This window comes from Lethenteron reissneri, chromosome 18 (genome assembly GCF_015708825.2).
Source record: "Lethenteron reissneri isolate LAM-NWPU_2019-01 chromosome 18, ASM1570882v1, whole genome shotgun sequence".
Lineage (NCBI taxonomy): Eukaryota > Metazoa > Chordata > Hyperoartia > Petromyzontiformes > Petromyzontidae > Lethenteron > Lethenteron reissneri.
The window spans coordinates 15586755-15606711 of record NC_083796.1 but is presented as its reverse complement, the minus strand read 5'-3'; the positions used below and the strand labels follow the sequence as shown (position 1 = coordinate 15606711).

The 19957-nt window shown below is 50.1% G+C and overlaps 1 protein-coding gene across 1 annotated transcript in view; it reads right to left on the bottom strand.

Annotated features, from left to right (window-relative positions):
* Positions 1 to 697: 697 nt before the first annotated feature.
* Positions 698 to 19957, bottom strand: part of FOCAD (focadhesin) — a 38559-nt gene continuing 19299 nt past the window's right edge. Inside the window, exons 21-44 of the mRNA XM_061553954.1 lie at positions 19564 to 19685; positions 17953 to 18045; positions 17158 to 17246; positions 16277 to 16318; positions 15377 to 15485; positions 14823 to 14939; positions 14317 to 14555; positions 13729 to 13818; positions 12978 to 13122; positions 11970 to 12089; positions 11330 to 11452; positions 10347 to 10424; positions 9560 to 9631; positions 8757 to 8859; positions 8536 to 8616; positions 7832 to 7960; positions 7073 to 7188; positions 5821 to 6054; positions 5183 to 5272; positions 4255 to 4432; positions 4010 to 4107; positions 3139 to 3414; positions 1983 to 2058; positions 698 to 1277 (exon numbers count right to left, since the gene is read on the bottom strand). Of these exons, the coding sequence (XP_061409938.1) occupies positions 1204 to 1277; positions 1983 to 2058; positions 3139 to 3414; positions 4010 to 4107; positions 4255 to 4432; positions 5183 to 5272; positions 5821 to 6054; positions 7073 to 7188; positions 7832 to 7960; positions 8536 to 8616; positions 8757 to 8859; positions 9560 to 9631; positions 10347 to 10424; positions 11330 to 11452; positions 11970 to 12089; positions 12978 to 13122; positions 13729 to 13818; positions 14317 to 14555; positions 14823 to 14939; positions 15377 to 15485; positions 16277 to 16318; positions 17158 to 17246; positions 17953 to 18045; positions 19564 to 19685 (2894 nt within the window). The 3' untranslated portion in view covers positions 698 to 1203. The remainder of the gene's footprint in view (positions 1278 to 1982; positions 2059 to 3138; positions 3415 to 4009; positions 4108 to 4254; positions 4433 to 5182; positions 5273 to 5820; positions 6055 to 7072; positions 7189 to 7831; positions 7961 to 8535; positions 8617 to 8756; positions 8860 to 9559; positions 9632 to 10346; positions 10425 to 11329; positions 11453 to 11969; positions 12090 to 12977; positions 13123 to 13728; positions 13819 to 14316; positions 14556 to 14822; positions 14940 to 15376; positions 15486 to 16276; positions 16319 to 17157; positions 17247 to 17952; positions 18046 to 19563; positions 19686 to 19957) is intronic.

Below are 19957 nucleotides of genomic sequence, written 5' to 3'. Positions count from 1 at the left end.
AAGCTCTCCAGCGACGTTTGTTTTTTTACTCATTTTGGCTAGGGGTGAGAGCTTGTGGGCTTACCAACACTGTGACTGAGACACTGCGCAGTGCGGGGAAGAGGCGCCGACGGAAGTGGTCAATAAAACAATGGGGGCGGGTTCCACGTGCGGACTCCCCTCTCTCACCTCCTGCTGGTGTGCGGCCCGGGTCCTAACAGGCCGCGGACCGGCACCCCCCTGCCTTGGGGCAATCCAGTGCTGGGCAACGGATTCCCCACACTGCGTGTAAGGGGCGTTTATTTAATTATATCTCACCATACTTGGCTCCTGCCACACAGGCCTCTTACCTGATATCTCCCTCTACAACTTTCACAACTTCTGTCTTGTACAGTATTCACACAAACCCTGGCTGCTGGAACCCACACGGACAACTCCTCGGCCGCTGCCCTCCATACACTCGGGGACACGGGAGTTTGCTTGACCCAGTCCCTCCTGGCATCAAAGCCAACGACTCAGAACTCGGACACAACAACATGTCCCCAACTGGGGCCCAAGGAAACAACACTTCATCCTCTTGTCAACATCCCCGAGTATCCCCTGGCACACGACACGTCCCCGTGTCCCGACAGGCTGTCAGGACAGAAACAATGTTGTCATTTGGAAACGCTCAGTGGACTCGGAGCAGACAAATGCACTTAAAATGTAGCATTTTAGTGTAGTTGCATTTTATTTTCTGTCACCCATACCGATTTACATCATTTGTTACTGCGCAATCTCACACCTTGAGTTTTGGCATTATGCGATGCGTATAGATGCCAGATACTAAGGCACTGTGCACTTACCAACTGCTGAGTAGGTGCATTAAAGCGTGCGTGCATGCGAAAACAGCCCAATGCATCCGTGATAAGCAGACGTTGTAGTCGCACGTGTGTAGCAAGGAGGAGAGGTCAGGTGTTTCCAGATGTGAAGACTGCAGGAGAAGACCTCGGATGTTGGGTGTTGACTGCATTACAGTTCTAAGATCTGCCATAAATGCAGTGGCATCAACAGCGCTGGCTACTTCTTGATATTGAAAATAAATATCTTGAGCACGGCCAGGTAGTCACCTGGAGTCTCCCAGCTGCATTGAGCCAGTTTCAGTTTGTTTGAAGCCATCACATTCATTACCCATGCGTCGTTGCTCGTATCGGCGTTGGCGAGTCGGCGGTTGGTCACTTGGCATCACCAGTGGTAGGCCCTGGTCCACACAGAGAGCTTGCGGTACGCTGGCAGGGTGCGCAGCGCTAGCAGACACGCTGCCGGAAGCCAGACACGAGCCGTGTTAAACACTCCTCGTCCTGCCTCATGGAAAGCATGACTTAGGGTACCACACGCCTGCTTTTAACAATAATTGGCAATTGCGCGTGCGTTCATTTTCATGGGAATGCTGCACAGATTTACCTCTTTTAAGTGTCAGCTCGCGTTCCAACATTTTGGGATTAGTGCTGAATCCTGTGGCTCGACATCTGTGTTCCTCCCAGTGGAGCCGAACTAACGCTGGATTTAATGGAGAGTATGTGCGTATCTACGTGTGATTCAGTGCTCTGGAGGCAGTCTTGATCGCTATCACAGAGATTACTGGGACTTCCATATTGCAAGACTAGGTGTGGCCAGAAGATGGCAGCACAAAGTAGGTTGCTAATCCATTTGTAAAGATGTTCGGGTGTTTTCTCCTCAAGGTTCTGTGCATTCTCTGGGTATTGCACTTTTCTCATGCACACTAAATTCTCAATGGGGAATTTGGCCATCCGTACAACCCAGGCAAGATGCTGTTAACAAATGTGTTTTGACTAAGTGGGGCTTTCCAAGATAAAATAAAAGTAACTTTACCACGTAGTTATGTACTTGCGAGACACGAGTGTTACGACACCGGCCAGCCGGCCAAATATGGATGGATGGATAATTCACGCCGTGTTGCCAACACCACAGGGGGAGCCCCGCCCCCCGAGGGCCTGGCGTACCTGTGACGTGGGTGCGCGTCGCGGCTGCCATGGTCCCTGCCGGGCTCTCGTCTATGGCCACCAACCACTCGATGAACTGAAAGTCAAAATGGAGCAGAGCAAGCGAGCTTCCTTTACATTCTTACTCAGCTTTGTTCAACGATAACCGGTAACCATTTTATGAATTCGTCACCGCTTTAAAAAAATCAGGAACTGGAAACTGTTCCCAGTTGAACGTCACAATAGTAAATGCCTGGAACACACAAACCTCACGGTGGCTTAAGTCACCACGTGCTACATTTGCCCTAGTTTCCCAGTTACGAAGACGTATTGTCTTTATTGTTCTAGACGTTGGTCTATGTATAGCAAAATTATATTAACCGGTTCTTTACCATATTTTCACAAGGTAAGGCAAACAACGTGAGTCAGTCTCTCTTTGAGAGTGAGCGGATGATGTGCGCCTTAAAAGTCAGAATAGGGCAGCAAGAGAAAAATGTTGACAAGGGTCACACGATGCGTACTTGGCTGGCAATGAGTTGGTAAGATTAGAAGTGATCATCCCATCAGAGACTGACTTGGTCCCTCCATCCGTCAGGGATTAAAAAGATAAATGACGCCTCTTTGGTCGAAAGTTACCAGTTGTCATGAGGAAAGACTGGCGGCCTTACTTGATCCCATGTGCTGCCTATAAACATCGTCGTCACCGCACAGCACGCCTTACAATGTGTTCAACTGCTGAAATAAAAATGTGTGAACCATTGGGCAACGTCCATCCAGATGGGCCCTCTGGCCCACCAGCCATGAGCCAATGGGTTCAATGTTTTTTTTCTCTTAAGTGATTAAACAAACTCCATTAGCCAGCAGACAAAAAAATAAAATCAACAGAAAAAGTGCAGGGACTGTTGACAGTGGTGTACAGACATGACCTAGGAACACTCAACGCATCGCTCAATAACACAGCCTGGTAATGGACATGTGTGTGCAGTAGGCTGATGTCTGGGACAATGGCCCTTTCTTTTGTGATTAATGTGTCGGGAGCTCCATTACCCAAGCGCTTCAGTGGTGGGGTTAGTGGATCACAAAGAGATCAGCATATTGCATGAGACATCGGCCGACCGGCCGGCCCTTATTGCCGTGAGGAACGAGCATCGTCCCGCGCCGCCCTGCCGCCATTCACCGTGTCCGCCTGCTGCTTCCAGGGTTCCTTCTGCATTAGTTGCGGAAGGGTGAGCGGCATCAGCCGGAGGCAGTCTTCCACCGTCCACCCGTCCTCGTCCCTAGAACCCAGAGCCGACCCCGGCGACCCCGAGGGGGCCGCCCCCGGGCCGGGGGGGGACTCTTCGGTGGTGGTGTCGGGGCCCCAAGAGGGGGACGCCGCGGCAAGGAGGCACGAGGAGAGGTCGGCCCAGGCCAGCGCCGCCGCTGCAAACACGCGCAGCAGCAACTCCACCGCCTGTGTGGCGGCGGCAGAGGGCGAGAGGCTTCGCGTGAGCGCTCAGGACAGCAACAAAGGGACCCCCCCCGTCTCCAATGTCAGGCTGTCGAGATGCTTACCATGAGCAGCGTATACCCGCGTACAATGGGTGTCTGCGTACCATGCAAAGTCAAGCTACCGTGACTATCGATGGACTGTGGGTGTCAGGGTAACACTACCGTCAGAGTACCGTGGTTGTTAGGTACCATGGGTGTGAGGGTATCGTGGATGTTAAGATATCGTGGTTATTAGGGTACCTTAAAGTGTCATGGTTGTCTACCTTGTGATGTCAGGATACCATCAGTGTCCCGGTTCCATGGGTTTCTGAGAACCACTTGTGTCAGGACCGTACCAAGGAGCATCAGGGCCATGTGAATTTCGGAGACCATAAAGTTACCATGGGTATCAGAATATGATGGCTGTCAGGGTATCAGCATTGCGAGGGTATGGCGGAGTATCGTGGGCGACCATATTCCGTGAGAACGAGCGTGCTACGGCATACAGTGGCTGTGATCGTATGCTGGGGTGCCATGGGTGAGTGGGTATGGGGAAGTTCCGCAGGGAACTGTGGTACCTGCTGCTGCGTGGCGTTGCCCTCGGTGCCGGGCCCAGCCGCCGTGTTCCTCACGTGACCCATCAGCTCCAGCAGCCACTCCTGCCGGTTCTGCACTCCTGCAGAAGAATCGGCACGCTAACGCTCGCACGTCTGTCTGGCTGTGTCGGCTGGTGGAGGGTCTTAACGACAGACATTTGGCCAGATCATTAAGTGGCCTAACCCTAACATCGATAACGAGTACGCACGTATGTGCGTGTGCGTACCCGTGTGCTCGTGCTGCGTGAAGCGAGCCTGGTGCAGGCCCTGAAGCAGGAGCCACAGCACGGCTCGGTGCTGCGGGTGCCCGACGGCACAGTTGATGCTGTCGTTGAGTCCAACCAGAGGCACCCGGCCCTCGGCCACCAGCAGGACCCGCAGCAGCGTGGCCTTGAGCAGGCCCTCCTGAGTAAGTGAGCGGTGGGTACGTGAGTGAGCGAGCAGGCGGGTGAGGGAGTGGGCGGACCGGCGGGTGGGCGAGCGAGTGGCCGGGTGAGCGAGCGAGTGGGCGGTTGAGTGAGAAATCAGAAGGGCAGGGGGCGGGAATGATGCTGAACAAGGGGGCAGGCTGGGAGGGGAAGTGAATGGCTGAAGGGTGGCTCAAAAGCCATAACCTGATTTCGCAGGGTGTGGGTCAGCATGCGAGGATACAGTGCTTTGGAGGTAGAGTTGGTGAATCACACAAGGATCATCATGCACGTGAGAGACTCCCATCCCTGCTGAGCTACACGGTTATCAGAAAAAAGCAGGAAGTGCTCTTGTGAACTAGTGGAATATATATAATAATTTATATTCTATATAATTCATGGACTTTCTGTGGAGAGCATGGCTCAAAAAAATGTCCTTGAGACTCAGCAAGGGTTTTTCGGCTAATAAAATATAATTATGATTAAATAAATGTAAATTATATTTAAATGTGAGAAGGAATAGAAGAGGAAGTAAACAACTCCAATTGTTCCCGATTTAATGACGTATGATCTGGAGAGAGTTCATTTGCATTGGAAAGGCCATTTAAAAGTTATCATAGTAACTTCAGAAACATTTACTGGGCTGAAACACACGACGAGCCATGGGGCGAAACATCTTTTGCGAGGGTCCTTGAGACGAGGGCAGCGATTGGAGCGGAGCCACCCGTGAAGCAAGTGCGGAGCTCACCGTGCCCACGTGAGTGATGCGGTCGATGTCTGCGTCAGGCAGCTGAGACAGGCAGTGAGCCGTGAGCCGGTACTCCTCCAGCCGGCACTCCTGTCGTCGCACAGCAGCACAGCGCGTGCGCCAGCATCGTTTTCACAGCCGCGCAATGATTCGCCGGTTAATATTCATTCTCACGCTCGTAATACGTGCGGCAGCTCAAGCACATGGAGGTTTTTTCCAACTGATGCAGTTCTTTACTTTCAGGTGGTGATAAGGACTTGTTTTTGTGTTGAAAACTCATTTCTTGAGAATAGTTTTTTGTGTTTAGTTTGTTGTCCTTTCCCCGCAACTCCGATGAGCATGGTTGGCTACGTATGGTGCGAAAGAAGTTCAACATACATTGATAAGAGTGCTGTGGCACAAGAGAATGAGTCCATGAAATATGGAGGGACTATGCATGTGCATGACGCTCATCGAGTTGAACATGGGATCTAGCATGGAATCTAACCCAAAAAAATTATTTCTTATGGATAATATTGGTCGTGAAAGCCCACGTGTTAACATGACCATGATGACCTCTTCACCTTGACCTCGATGACCTTCCACCATTTACGGCTTTGTTTGAAGGCCGTACGTGAGCTCACAGCCGGGCACCGCACCTGGATTTCCGCAGGGAGACCGGCGTAGGCCCTCTCGGTGGCGACACTGAGTGCCGACCAGCAGTAATGTGGGAGATTGGGCAGCCGCAGGGCGTCGTGGAGGCCCTGCAGCAGGGCGAGCTGGTCTCCGCCAGCCTGCGTGCAGGCACTGTCCAGGAATGCCTCCATCTTGTCCTGTGGCACGTGCCTCATCCACAGCGGCAAGGAGGAGCACAGGAAGGACAGCGTGCAGGGCTGTAGTGACACACGCACACACAGACAGCCATGTGAAAGCGAGGCTACAGTGACACACACAGGCGGCATGATGAGAGAGCGAGGCTACAGTGTCACACACAGACGGCCATGTGAAAGCGAGGCTGTAGTGACACACACAGACAGCAAGAGAGAGCAGGGCTGCAGTCGTTGTAAATTGGGAGCAGAAAATCATTTGTTTGTGGAGAAACACAATTCCTGGACTCCGGAGTCTCTCTGCAGTACGTCTGGGGGAAGGCGGTTGAGTCAAAGTGACTGACCTCTCTCGCTCAGTGACCCACAACCTCCCGTCAAAGGTGCCATGCGCGGCAAATAAAAACAAATACAACAGCGATTAAAGACTGCGTCATTCCCATTACATCAAGAGAGAGGTTTTAATACATAATTTGCCAGTGGTCGCATGAGGACGTTCCACACGCTGATCTGGGCCGGGATAATCCATAACGGGCGATGGGGAGGGGCCCGCTGCCAAGCGGAGCGGCTCGTCACCCAGGCAGTGCCGGTGGCCAAAAGGACAAACCCAGACGTATATCCTTTGCTGTGCAACTTTGTTTCAGCAAACTGGACACAACGGCTGATTCCTATACTGGGGGCCCATCGGTCGGGCGTTCGCCACTTGTTGCAGGGGTTCACGGTTTGAATCCGGCAGGCAGTCCTGGTTTTTACTGTGGGTGTAAAAATGTAACTATAAAAATGTAAAACATTGTGTGCCAGAGTCGTGGTCCAAGTTAGTAAAATCACCTACAAACTATTAAAATGTGACCACAAACAGCAACATCGCCCGTACTGTAAAACTACTGGAGACTGTAAAACACAGCACCTTCCTTCGTTATAGCCTTGCGCTAAGAATGGTGCGAATACCAAAAGTATCATTAATTATACTGGTTAGGAGGTGACCATATTATTTGATGTATTGTCAAGTAAAAAGGAAGACAAAGGCCCAAAGCAGACAATGAGCGAGCGAGTGAGCGTGTGATGATTCACAGTCGTACGAGCGCACCGCAAGGCTGTGCAGCAGTGGAGCTGCCACCCACACAGCCAGGAACACCGATGCACTCTGGGAGGCGTGCGCCTGTGCCACTGCCAGCTGGATGGCCAAGTGCTGCACGACCTCTCCTGTGAACACAAATATTCACACGCAGGTGTGCGCACACAAAGACAAACATTCTCCAATAGCCGTAACACACTGTTGGGGAAAGTGCTGTTCGCGAGCATCTATGAAGGCCGGAATGGCACACGAGGGGGTAAGTGGCCAGCACCATACCTGGCCTCCTTTGTTTCCCGAGTGGCGATGTTCACACACCACACCAGCTACTCATTTGAGGCCGATTCAACCTAGGGTAGGCCCAGGATCGGTTCAGATAATCATCACTGGTATTAGCCGTGAGTGAGAATCGAATTTGGGTCACCGGGTTTGAGGCGCAGGGCACTAACCACTCTGCCACCACTCCCCACATGCAAACATACATATTTACATGCATGTTCACATATAAACTCTAAACATCATACACGCATACACATGATTCATAATAGATGTTTGGGTTAGGCCATAATGATTTGAACAACTTTAAGATACAACCCCTCGACACAGCCAAACAAATTAAGTAGTCATGTCTACAAGCATTTAACAATTATTGTTTTGGCTCAAAAGGTAAGTTAAAGAACAATTATCACACCCAAATGTAGCTCGGTGCCCTGCATGCTGGCAAGTCGTCGCGTGCTCGTCGCTAAGGGGTCACCGGCGATACAGGGTTCTCACCAAAGGCCAGGCGCAGCAGTGGAGTCAGCAGCCCCGGCCAGTTCACAGGGGGGAACTGATGGTTGGAGGCAGCAGCCGCCAGAGCCCCCAGCACTACAGCAACCAAGCTAGCAGACACAGCCTCGGGACCTGCCACACAAGAGTCCACACACACACACAGCTACACACACCTGGGCAAAATAAACACAAAGATCCCCCATATACCCTTTCCAGACTGTTGAGGCAAGTGCTATTATCAAACAACTATTAAGGCCGACATAGCACACAAGGCGGTGGGTGGAAAGCACCACGCCTGGCCGCCTTTGTATCCCCATTGCTGATGTTAAAACACTGCACCTCATTTAAGGCTTAGTCGACCAAGGGGAGGCCCAGAACCGATTTAGATATGCATCACCAATGTTAACTGTGAGTGGGAATAAAACACACACACCTGGCTCACACACACAAAGCTACACACACTTGGTTCACACGCGCACAGCTCCTGTCTGTGTGTGACTGCGCCTACCAACTCCATGGACCATAGAACGTTGTACTGCCCAAATTTACAAATATCTGCTGTTCAGTTCTCAGACAAAGCAACAAAGCGAAGTTACTTACAGCTTGATCTCTAATATGTGCTCTGCACAGGTCATATGGAAGGAGGAGGTGAGTCGCTGTCAGGGCAGTTGTGTATGCAGAGCACTGATCACACAGCCAATCCATACCTCTACGGCCGGCTTCAATCAGGAACGCCGTCGCGGCCTTGATGACGCTACTGCTAGGCAGGTAGTCAAAGTCCGGCGGCACTGCGGATGGAAGAGGCACACGCAGAGATGCACAGCGGGGACAAAAGTAAACCCCACTGGTAAGCAGGGACGCAGAGGACAGTTGACCTGACGCGGAGCTGCGAGCGAGGGCCTGCCCAAGGTACTGGGAGAGGACGTACCAGACGCACGGCCATGCATGGTGGCGCTAGACGAGAGGTACAGATGACCCAGGAGCCACGCAGCGTTGCTCTGAAGCCCCACAGCATCAGACGCACTCACCACCTGTAGACGGACACGTCACAGAACCTATGATGCCTACTAGAGAGCACAGACACTAGCCACACACACGAGGACAGTACAGACACGATAAGCACAAACATACAAACAGCACAGACACAATAACTACACACAAGCACAGACACAATAACCACACAAGAGTACAGTAGAGACACAATAACCACACACAACAGCACAGCAAAGACACAATAACCACACAAAACGAGCAAAGCACGGCACTATAATAACAATTTAAATGTATAAAGCACCCTTAAACAGTCATTCTCAGGGCGCTATGCATGGAAATAACCACAAACACGAGTACAGCACACACTATAAGGCAGTCATGGAGTTTTGGGTTGATAATAAAACAACAATTCCCAATTACATCTCTATATTTACGTTTTCATCAACATGTATTGAACGCTGCTTCCCTGATCTGGCTAGGTAACTGGCGAGATTGATCTACTCAAATTCCACAAAGCTGTGAGGTCAAATCCCAGTGAGGGGTTTCCTCAACCCATCAGCCATCCCTTTGTCGGCATTACAATGAAGATCGCTTCATGGAATTTTCCACTCGTGGAATGTCCAATGGACACGAGTACCCTATACTCATTTGAGCTGATCCTTTAACTCTTGACCATGAAGAAACACAAGGCAATACGTGTGGTCTTTATGTAGCACTGCTGTGCCGTTATCCCCGGACCTGAGTGAGCGATTTGATGGCCCCAACAAGCCTCGCTTGGCACTGCGGTGACTCCAGCGCATCCGTCTTCAGCTGTGGAAGTGAAAATGTTGTTGTAAACATTACAGAACCAGCTCTGGTGATGCATCCAACAGCCATCTGGCTTAACAACTCGAGTTTTACTCATTAACTAATCCCACTGATGAAAGAAAGGCTTTGGTTCGACGCTGCAAGCGTTAAGCGAGGAATGGCGGGACAAAGAACCAAGGTGAGGGCAAGCCGCAGTTTTCATAATTCCACCCGAATACCCAGAATTCACAAACTGCTCAGCTGCGCAACTCACGAAAGCAGTTCATCGTCGACCGCTGAGAAACCGCGTGATAAAAGAACCGTGTTACAGTGAACACGCATTGTGTGTAAACGCATTGAGAGATGCGTTTACACACTGCAACATATAAGGCTGAGCTGGTGGTTTTGGGATATTTGTCTATCTGATACCGCTGATGCTGTGGTAAGATCGACTCAAATCACAGAAGCCTATGAGGTCATATGAGGAAGCTTCATCCATAAGAGGTTTTTTGGGTTCGATCGCGTAAATATATAAATGTGTCGTTAAAACTGTCACCACCCGACACAGCCAACTAGTAAGGGTTGTCACGTAAACAGAACGTGGCCAATTCGTCACGAGTACAGCACTAACCGGTGTGTGCTTTTAACATTAATTTCAATGGAAAACCTGCTAATCGGAACCCAAAGTATACCGGGGATCTTTAGTGAGGCATAAAGCAAGAGTCTTGTGCCAACTGACCGCGATGAGAGGACTTTCGGAGCCAGACAGCGCAGCGAGTCCGCTGGCTGCAGCCAGCCTCTGCGTGGTGGGGCAGCCCTGTGGGGCCAGCAGCACGAGCAGAGTGAACGCGAGCGCAACGCTACGCACATTCGCGGCACACACATTCACATTCGCGGCACACACATTCACATTCACGGGACACACATTCACATTCGCGGGACACACATTCACATTCATGGGACACACATTCACATTCGCGGGACACACATTCACATTCGCGGGACACACATTCACATTCGTGCATGGGCTGTCCAAGAAACTAAAACTCAACACGTTCCTCAAAAACATTGTGAGCTTAAAAGGGAAAAATACATACCGTATTTACGGTACTCGGCGGCGTTTCAGGCAATGGCCCTTCTTCATAGCGCATGGACGTTAAATTAGGTTATGATCTCAACATAATGTAAAGGGCGTGAGGGGTGTTGTGAAGTCACAGCTCACGTGACATCACCACACACAGTATATTTATTAATATAATTTTATTTTAATTATTCTAATTTCAATAGACAAAAGGCAAGAGTGTAGGAAGCCAGACTAAAGCACCTTTAGGATTCTGAGGTCTACATGTTGAATGGATGAACTCCGAGCCAGATGGAAAAAAACCCCAAAAGGAATCCTCGGCTTCACAGTATCGCCCAAGGCCAAAAGAGTCAAAATAAGAGACGGTGAGGATTACGTGGTCCAGACAGCCGGATGAAGTGGAACGTCGATGTTATTTGTTTTAGTGGTAATGTCCTAGGGTCAGGAAGCCAGAATAAAAAAAACACCTCTATGAACATTAAAAGGTTTAATGATAATGTGCAAGTCAGACAGCAACCACTTAACGCAACTCCAGACACATGTGGCACCAAGTGAGGACATGGAGTGGGGCAGGTGAGGAAATAGGGTGGGGGGTCAGGTGAGGGTACGGGAAACAGCACAGCAGCGGAAGGAGCCCTGACCTCGGCATGGAGGATTTTGGTCCAAGCGGCCATGAGGCGTGTGCACAGTTGGTCGGCGCCGCCATGCCCGCACGACGCCAGCCCACAGACCACGACGCCCAGCGCCAGGGCAAAGCCGGCACTCTGACGTGAGGAGACACACAGACAATGAAGACATTGGGAGGTTACTGTCAAGAATAGCTCTAAAATATCACGTTTCTCTGTCACGCATCTTCAATTCCAGGTATTTAAAAAATATATAAATGTACCATAATACGAATAGTAAAGTGTCTGGCAGGGCCTCGAGAAAGAAGAGGTCGTTGCAGTAGTGGAACACGTGCATTTCTAATTTTGCAAACTAAGGCACTGGAGAGAGTCCACAAATACCCCCCGTATAGCCTTAACAGACTGTTGGGACAAGTGCTGTTAGCGAGCACGTACGAAGGCGTGCACGGCACATGAGGGGGTGGGTACCTAGCACAAAGCTCAACTGCCTTTGTCTCCCGAGTAGTCATTTGATACCGAGTCGACCTAGGGGAGGGCCAGGATCAGTTCAGATATCCTTCATTAATGTTGGCCATCAACGGGAATTGAAGTCGTGTCGCCGGGTTCATAGCGCAGTGCGCTAACCATTGCGCCACCGCTCCCCACGTACACACACCTGCTGGTTCTGCTCCACGAGGATGCGTAGTTGGTTCATGGCCTGCTCTGCCTCCGAGGCCTGCAGGATGCCACTGTTGAATGCTGCCACGGTCACGCAGGCCACGGCGTAGCTCAGCGCCTGTGAGAGGCAGGACACGCACGCCACCCGAGCACGGGGGGATCTGGTCAACGGCAACGGCGCCCACGAGGGCGACACGGGACACGACCGCTACGCAGATGCGGACACAGCTGCCGACACTTGTGGTGGCCAGGTTTGCTGTTGGCACGTAATACGTTTGAGTTGTTCCATGTACGAATTATGTTTTCTAGAAGCGTGTATTCACTTTATGAGTGATAGGCGTGAAATATTCTACAGTTCCACGTTTAGGCACGTGTAATGAACCATCCATGATTCACGTGACCTAATCAACCCTGTGGTCAGCTGTTTTATGTGGGATGCTTGTGGAAACAAATAATAGCAACAATGTAACATTGTAGGAAAAAGTTAGATAACACTGGAGGGGCATTTCAACAGCACAGCACACTCCGTGCCATTTCTCATATGAAATAGGCCTCTAACCCTAAATGTATCATTCACATACAGGGGCAAGAGGTTGTAGCCATTATTTGTGCAGTCATATGTTAGCCAACAATGTAGGTGCACGAATAGAACATGCATCAGTTTCTCACCATGTTAAAAGCCAAATTTCAGCTTCAGGGTAGTCCACAAATTGGTTTAAATTGGCAGTATATTTATAGGTATTGCCCTTATAGATACAGGGATAGGATCACTGTGAGCTAACACACGCCGCTGCATTGTCAGGATCCCATACCGTAGGTATCATAGGCAGGGAGCAACTCACCCCCTCGCGATTTAAAGGAATGGCAAGATTCGGGGTTATAATTACAAACTGGAGATTTTGAATTGTGGTCCACCTGTAGTGGTCTTATTCTCCAGTTATCCTGGTTTGTAGTTTAATCTGTCTCGAGTCCTAGCGCAGCAGCTGCAGCAGCACAGGTCCCGTACCTCCTGTTGCTGGCGGCCGGTCTGCTCGCACGCCGCCGCCGCCGTGAGCTTGTCTCGCGTGGCACGCACGTGCACGTGGCTCTCCGTCTGACTGCTCTGGCTCATGACGGCCAGCACGAGGCCCAGGCCGAGCACACAGCCTGCCCTGCGCACCACACGGCACACCACGACTCATGAAGTCCTGCTGCTGCTACTTGGGGTGGCCCGGAGGCAGAGGGGATTCATAAAACCCCGGAGGCGGTACAGCCGAGATTCTAGTTTGTAAGCCGAGTTCCAGGTTTCCAAGTGTCACGAGCTGAAGATCTCAGCTCTGCCACCAATGAATGTGCTAAAACATCTATCAAACACAATGTTGAAAGCTGGATGTGTCACGATGGGGTGGTGCATAATGGGGTGTGGTGTGCGTATGGCGGCGAGGAGAGGGTGCGTGCGTGTACACGCACTACGTACATGAGTCTGTGTGCGCTACGTACGTGTGCGTGCGCTACATGTGTATGTTCTCCATGTACGTGTGCGTGCACGCTACGTACGTGTGTGTGTGCACTACGTACGCGTGTTCGTGCGGTACGTACAGGTGGTGCATTAGCCAATCATTTCAATCAGTCAACCATGGCACCTGGGTCTGTCCCATGATCTCCTGCCAGCTGGCGTTCTGCACTTGACGCGGCTTTAACGTGCACAAAGCCTGGCACAAGCGCCGTGGTGTTGTCACTGCACTTCGTGGCGAATGGCGGTTGTTGTTGTTACATACGTGTGCTCAAGCTGGGGTTGGAAGCAGCTCGTCTCCAGGCTATCCAGCGCTCTCATCAGCAGCAACGACAGCTTCTGTTCACTAACCTCGCTATGCAGAACACAAAGCCACAAAACAACACGATGGCACCAGTGAACACCATTCATTGGCAAAGTAACACAAATAAAGTTTAAATAATTCACGTGAGCTCAGGTGATTTTTATTAAGTGGTCAATCACTTTACCACCATTTAAACACTGATAAATCTCATAAAAGGCGGACTATAACGTCCCTTTCTGTACTGCCCAGTCCTAACCCCGATTGACTGGGACCTTTGAATTATTGAAAAACACAAACTGACATAAATTCGCTTCCAGAGAAATATATTCACCTGGGAAGCAGATCTAGAGAATATAAAAAAATTGTTTTCTGGGGGAATGATCGAGGCGGACTGCAGCTGTGCCCAAAACTATATTTCAGTTTCGGACATTACGGGGCAGCGGTACAGGACCACCGAATCAAGAGGCACTGCATAAACCATGGTGGTCACTCCCCTGTAACGTCTCGACGCCCTGTGTGACGTGCGGCCGTGCCGACATGGCTGCTCACGCGAGGCGCTCTTCGTGCAGGCGCGCGAGGAACAGCCCCAGCGCTAGGCCGCAGTGGAAGAGCAGCACGGGCGTCTCGTCGGCCCCGGGCGCCCCCGGCAGGGCCCTGATGAGCACCTCCAGTGCCCGAGCCACGCCGTCCTTGAGACTCATGGCCAGCGCGGGCACCAGCAGCGACAGGGCCAGTGCGGCGCAGCTGCGCGCCAGGGCGCTGGACGTGTTCTCCCGAGACTGGGTCCTCTAGGGTAGGTGGGGTGCACATGAGTGGGCGCGCCATGACCATCCAGCACTGTACTCGTTCTCTGCACTCCTCTGCCATATTGGCACGTTTCTCTTTGTGTTGTTGCTGCTGTGCTCACACACCATGGATCTCCCTGGTTGGATATCGCTTGTGTGAGTCACGAACCCATGACGGGTCACAGGGATCCCCATTTCACAGGCACAATGTGAGAATGGCAGGCGAAGCCGTGTGCCCTGGTGGATACTGCGTATGCTCACGAGAGATACCTGGTGGAACCAGTTGTAGGTGCGGCCCTTGGGGAGGTAGCCTCCATCTACCACGCTCAACAGCGTCTCCAGGACCATCTCCAGCCAGGTTTGTGTCGGCAGAACGTCGGCACCGATCTGCGATCACCACACACCCCTCAGTCGCCTGGCCACCTCGAGCATCAAGTGGCATATTTTGCGTAGCCATGACATATGGATCACAAACAAGGATACTGACAAATGGAAAGAAACCTGAAAAGTGCACATACAAGAAAGCATGGAGAGATTTGCATGCTCGGAAATACACCAAGAGATAGAAAAAGGAATGCATGACCAGGGACCAAACATAAATCAGAGACAACACTTTCACCATTAACAAGAGCCTCTTGGTGACCCCCTAAGAGGCCCTGCGGCCAGCAAAAAACAGCTCCATCATGGCACTTGTTTTTTTTACTTTACTAAGGGAAATATACACGTACAAAGCGGGAATGGCAGTCAAATAGAGAATGTATCTGAAAGGACAACCACCACTGTGGCAATGGAGGTGTTGTGCCGCATGTGTCACTGTGCTCCACCTGCATGCTGCCCTCGGGCCTGCTGGGCAGGCTGCTCTCGTGCTTGACGACGGTGGCAGCGAGAGAGGCGAGTGCTAGGATGGTGTTGGCCTGCACAACAGGGCTCTCCCTGCCACAAAGACAAAGATTCCCCATATAGCCTTAACAGACTCTTGAGGCAAGTGTTGTTAGTGAGCACTTATGAAGGTGGGAACAGTATACAAGGGGGAGGGTGGCCAGCACCACGCCTGGCCGCCTTTGTCTCCCCAGAGGTGATGTTTACACATCGCATTAGGTAGGGAGGCCGAGGACTGGTTCAGATATCCGTCGTTGGTGTTGGCAGTGAGTGGGAATCGAACTCGCGTTTCCAGGTCCATTGTGCAGCACGCTAACCGCTAATCTGCCTCAAGTCCAGCACCGTTCACAAGGGGAAGGTGAGGCCAGCACATTCGTGGCGGTGTCTTAACGCAAATAAACTAAATTAAAGCAAACACCATAGAGTACACATTCCATTCGGCAATTAGCTGTGCATTAACAAAAGTAAAGGAAATAAACCATTCCAAAAATAACATTAAATAAAAAAGTGTTCAAGAAGTATTGCTTCTTCAGCAATGAAGATTTATTTTTATCTTTAACGCATGGGTTTTCACAGCCAATGTTATGATTAATTTTTTTTGGGTTAGGCCACGTAATGAATGATTTGACCAAATTTCTGTCGTGAGACCCTCCACTACCCAACAGACCAAACAAGGTAAGTTGTCGGGAGAACGATCATTTTAATACGCCAATTATTATTGTTCCATCCACCGGTGAGTTATTGAACAGTATCTAATTGGCCAAATCATTTCGAGGCTTAACCAACAAGTCTGTTGTGAGTTGGTGAAGTGAGAGATGTGTGGAGCATGGGAAAGGAGGACGCACTTGGCTGCAGACTTCAGCACTTCTGTAAGCGTGTCGCGTGCCCTGAGGGGCACAGAGGAAGCAGAATTCATACCAAACCGTCCAGCGGTGGCTTTTTAAGCGGCACACAATCACATACATCTTCATGCACACCGATTACGAACTCCTCCAATCCAAATAAAGATTCTCATTCTGATATGTAAAAACAGCCCGAGGTCCATATTATACTTAAAATGCGTTTGCTGACACCACACCATTGGAAGTTCATCTCAGTTCTTGCCACAAAACCCATGATTGAGATTTTACATCGAATTAAGCTGTCTCCTAGTTACCTAAGCGTGCACAGCAGTACATCCACAGTGTTGCCACCACGCATAAAGTCACGCATGGAAAAGATGTAGTATCCACACACAGGCAGTCACATGCAACCACAAGATGCACAGGCAGGTAGCGTACACAGACACACATCCCGTGTGAAAACGTAAGGATGCACGCGTCAATGAGGAATATTTTTACTTGTGTTGAAATATTGTTAGAATTCTGCCTATTTACCCATGGTCTTATAACCTTTCTCAATTGATAAACATGTTCACCCTTATCTGTTACACCTTTGAATGTGCTTGTTTATTGCTGGCCACTTAGCATATTAGGTCTTTAGGCCTGTGGTCTGCAACTGTTCAACTACAAATAAAACATGACAGTGCACGACCAAGAGAGCGTCGTTTATTTTCTGTTTCAGTCTAGATTTACTCCCCGTATCCCTCCTAACCGGTTCTGAATAGCACAGAGGGATTTTCAGAGGATATTTATTGAAATTGGCATCAGTCTCAACGAAAGGGAATGAGTGTACGAATGACTGATTCGGCTAGGGTGGCATGTGAGAATGTGCCGACCGGCCGCACCAGATCCAAGCCAGGAACTGCCGGTACTGGAGCTCCTGTGGGTCTTCCTTTCCCTGCCTCTGCTGAATTTCCAGCTCCCCGAGTCGTCCCTTCAACGGCACGAGCCACACCACATCACACCACAAACCCACAGGTCTGACACAGCTCCGCACACATTGGTGGCAAGGAACGCCCACTCTGAAATGTATTGCATTGAAACTAGATTCGAATGATGTATTGCATTATTATATGTTGTCACGGTGGTTTGTGGGTAATCACAAAAATAATAGCGAAGGCATCCATTTCATCACTGAAAAGTGTGAAACGACCACCAACAAAGAGCAGTAACAAAGTTGGGATCTAAAAGAGATCACAAATGTCTTGAGTTGAGCGATGAACTGATAGGAGAGACGAGAGCATAGTGCAAGGAAAGAAACAGAAAGAGGAGTGTTGCGCCTAGTGTGGTGAGTGGGTGAGTCTGTGAGTGGGCGAGTCTCTGAGTGTGTTGTTGTGACGTGTAGTAGTAGTACGGTGGTGGTTGTACACAATGCGCATCAGACGACAAAGTCTAAACTAAAATTATTTGAATTTACCAGGTAAAGCCCACTGAGATATTAGCTTTGTTTCAGAGGAGAGAGAACACGCAAACTACAAATATACAACAGGCAACGTGAGGGTCCGGGATCGAACCCACGACCTCCTGTGTACCAAGCAAGGGAGATAACAACTCGCCACCGAGTCCTCAACATGAGCAGGTATGTGCTGCTGGTGCTGCTGGTGCTGCTGGTGCTGCTGGTGCTGAGACCGGGCGCTCACCTGCAGCACGGCGTGGTACGTTCGCTCCACAAAGCCCTGCCAGCCGAGGGGCAGCAGCACGCTGCGGTGCCACTCGGACGGCTGCACTGGGACCTGCAGCAGAGACAGTCACACTTCGGGCCACAGTCCTAGTCACGGCTCGGCTCTGGCTCGGTCTCTAACGCACCTCAGCTCGCACTTGAGCTTGCTTATAAAAAATGCACGAGCAGCTCAGCCACAGCTCAGGTTCAGTTCGGGCAAGTCCTGAACACGGCTGAGACCTAAGGACCTCAGCCTGCTGCCCCCACAGTAATACAAGGATATTTATGTGTACGAGCGTTTAACGCACCAATTATTATACATGTAATTTCAGCTTCATAAACCGGGAAGTTTAAGAACAATTCTTACAATCATATTTATCATATATATATTTTATTCTTTAACTTACCAGGGGGCTGAAACAATAATTGGCGTGTTAAACGCGTTAAACGCGTGACAATCTGTTGACTATGTCAGGTGGTGGAGGGTCATGCGACAGAAGTTCTGCCAGATCATTGGAGTCGAACCCAAAATCACGTACGGATCAATTAAATAATAATAGCTCACAAATTGCACATTTGGTTACATTATATTTCTGTGTTGTCTTATTCGTGTGTGTATATATATATAGCAAAAACACTCCAAACGTCAGTAATTAAATTGTTAAAAATATCTAAATAATTGTGGAATTGTTGCACCACTGATTTTTTAATTGCTCTACTTCGTGTTAAAACGTGATCATTTTATTCACGAGAATAAAAAAAACCGAGGGAAACTAACGAGAGCATCACACACGGCACTGTAAGATGAAAAGGTTGGAATTGATGGCTTTAATCACGCTCCATTGTTAATGACGCGTGCGACACAGCACAGACGCTGCTCACCCTGACAGTACGCGTCGGTCACCCAGCAACACCGCACCCTCACAAGGACCTCGCAGGGAGAGCGTGAACCCAAATAAAATCCATTTCCCAATTAATTGCCTCAAGTGACCTAATCACTTGCAATGACTGGATGCATGCATTGCTAAGCCCAAACAGGCTATTCACTTCATCAACCGCGATGTACACTGTGTTGAGTATAACCAGACAATTAAGTTATTTTAGAGAAGCATTCAAAGGTGCTCATATGAGTAAACAGGTGTTATAGGCTGCTTTGGCGTTATGGTGTGGACTGCAGAGGGCAGTGCAGCAACATTCATTGTTGTACTATACTATGCTCCAACATCTATTCTCCCCTCCTTCACCAATCAGTACTGACCACCATAGCGAAAAATCTCCAAACAACCCCCCACGACCCGGGGAGGCCGTCGTTAAGATGTATGTAGATTGACGAAAGTGTTGTAGGCATTTTGCGCAGTGTGGGTGTGCTCTCCTGATGAGTCCTAATGAGGATGAAACCAGTCTGCAGTTGTGTCTTTCACTACTGCCTGCTTGGATGGCCACATTCTAAACTCTTTGGATTGGTGGTCTAAATGATAAAATTGCCACATTCAGTTTTTTTGAGCTGGTGCTCTGGATAAGGCTGAAAGGTTATGTAGATGCAATGCACATCTTTGTGAGTGTCAGGGTGCTCCTCGTGCACTCACGGCACCTCTTGTATGAGCGCTGACAGCATTTGCTGGAAACTGCGGCCACGGCTCACAAGGAAGCGGGCCACAGGGCGGCCCTCCTTGTCCACTTGCATGGGCAGGTCATAGCTCAGCAGCAATCCAGCTGAGAGGAGCACACACACGGAGACAGAGGCTCTCTATAGCCCTTTCAACTGCAGTGGCATGTGGTGTTAGCAAGCACTTGCTAAAATGTCAATGGCCAGATGAAGATTCCCTGAATAGGAGAACATGCACAACGCTAACATCCCCGACTCAAATTCCGAGCACCTGCGAGCTGACAGTAGCGCATGGCACCGCGATCGTTAAAGCGGGCGCACGAGGTTTAGAAAAGAACCGCGTCACGCAGCTGGGAAATCAGCGTTCAGCTCAATTATT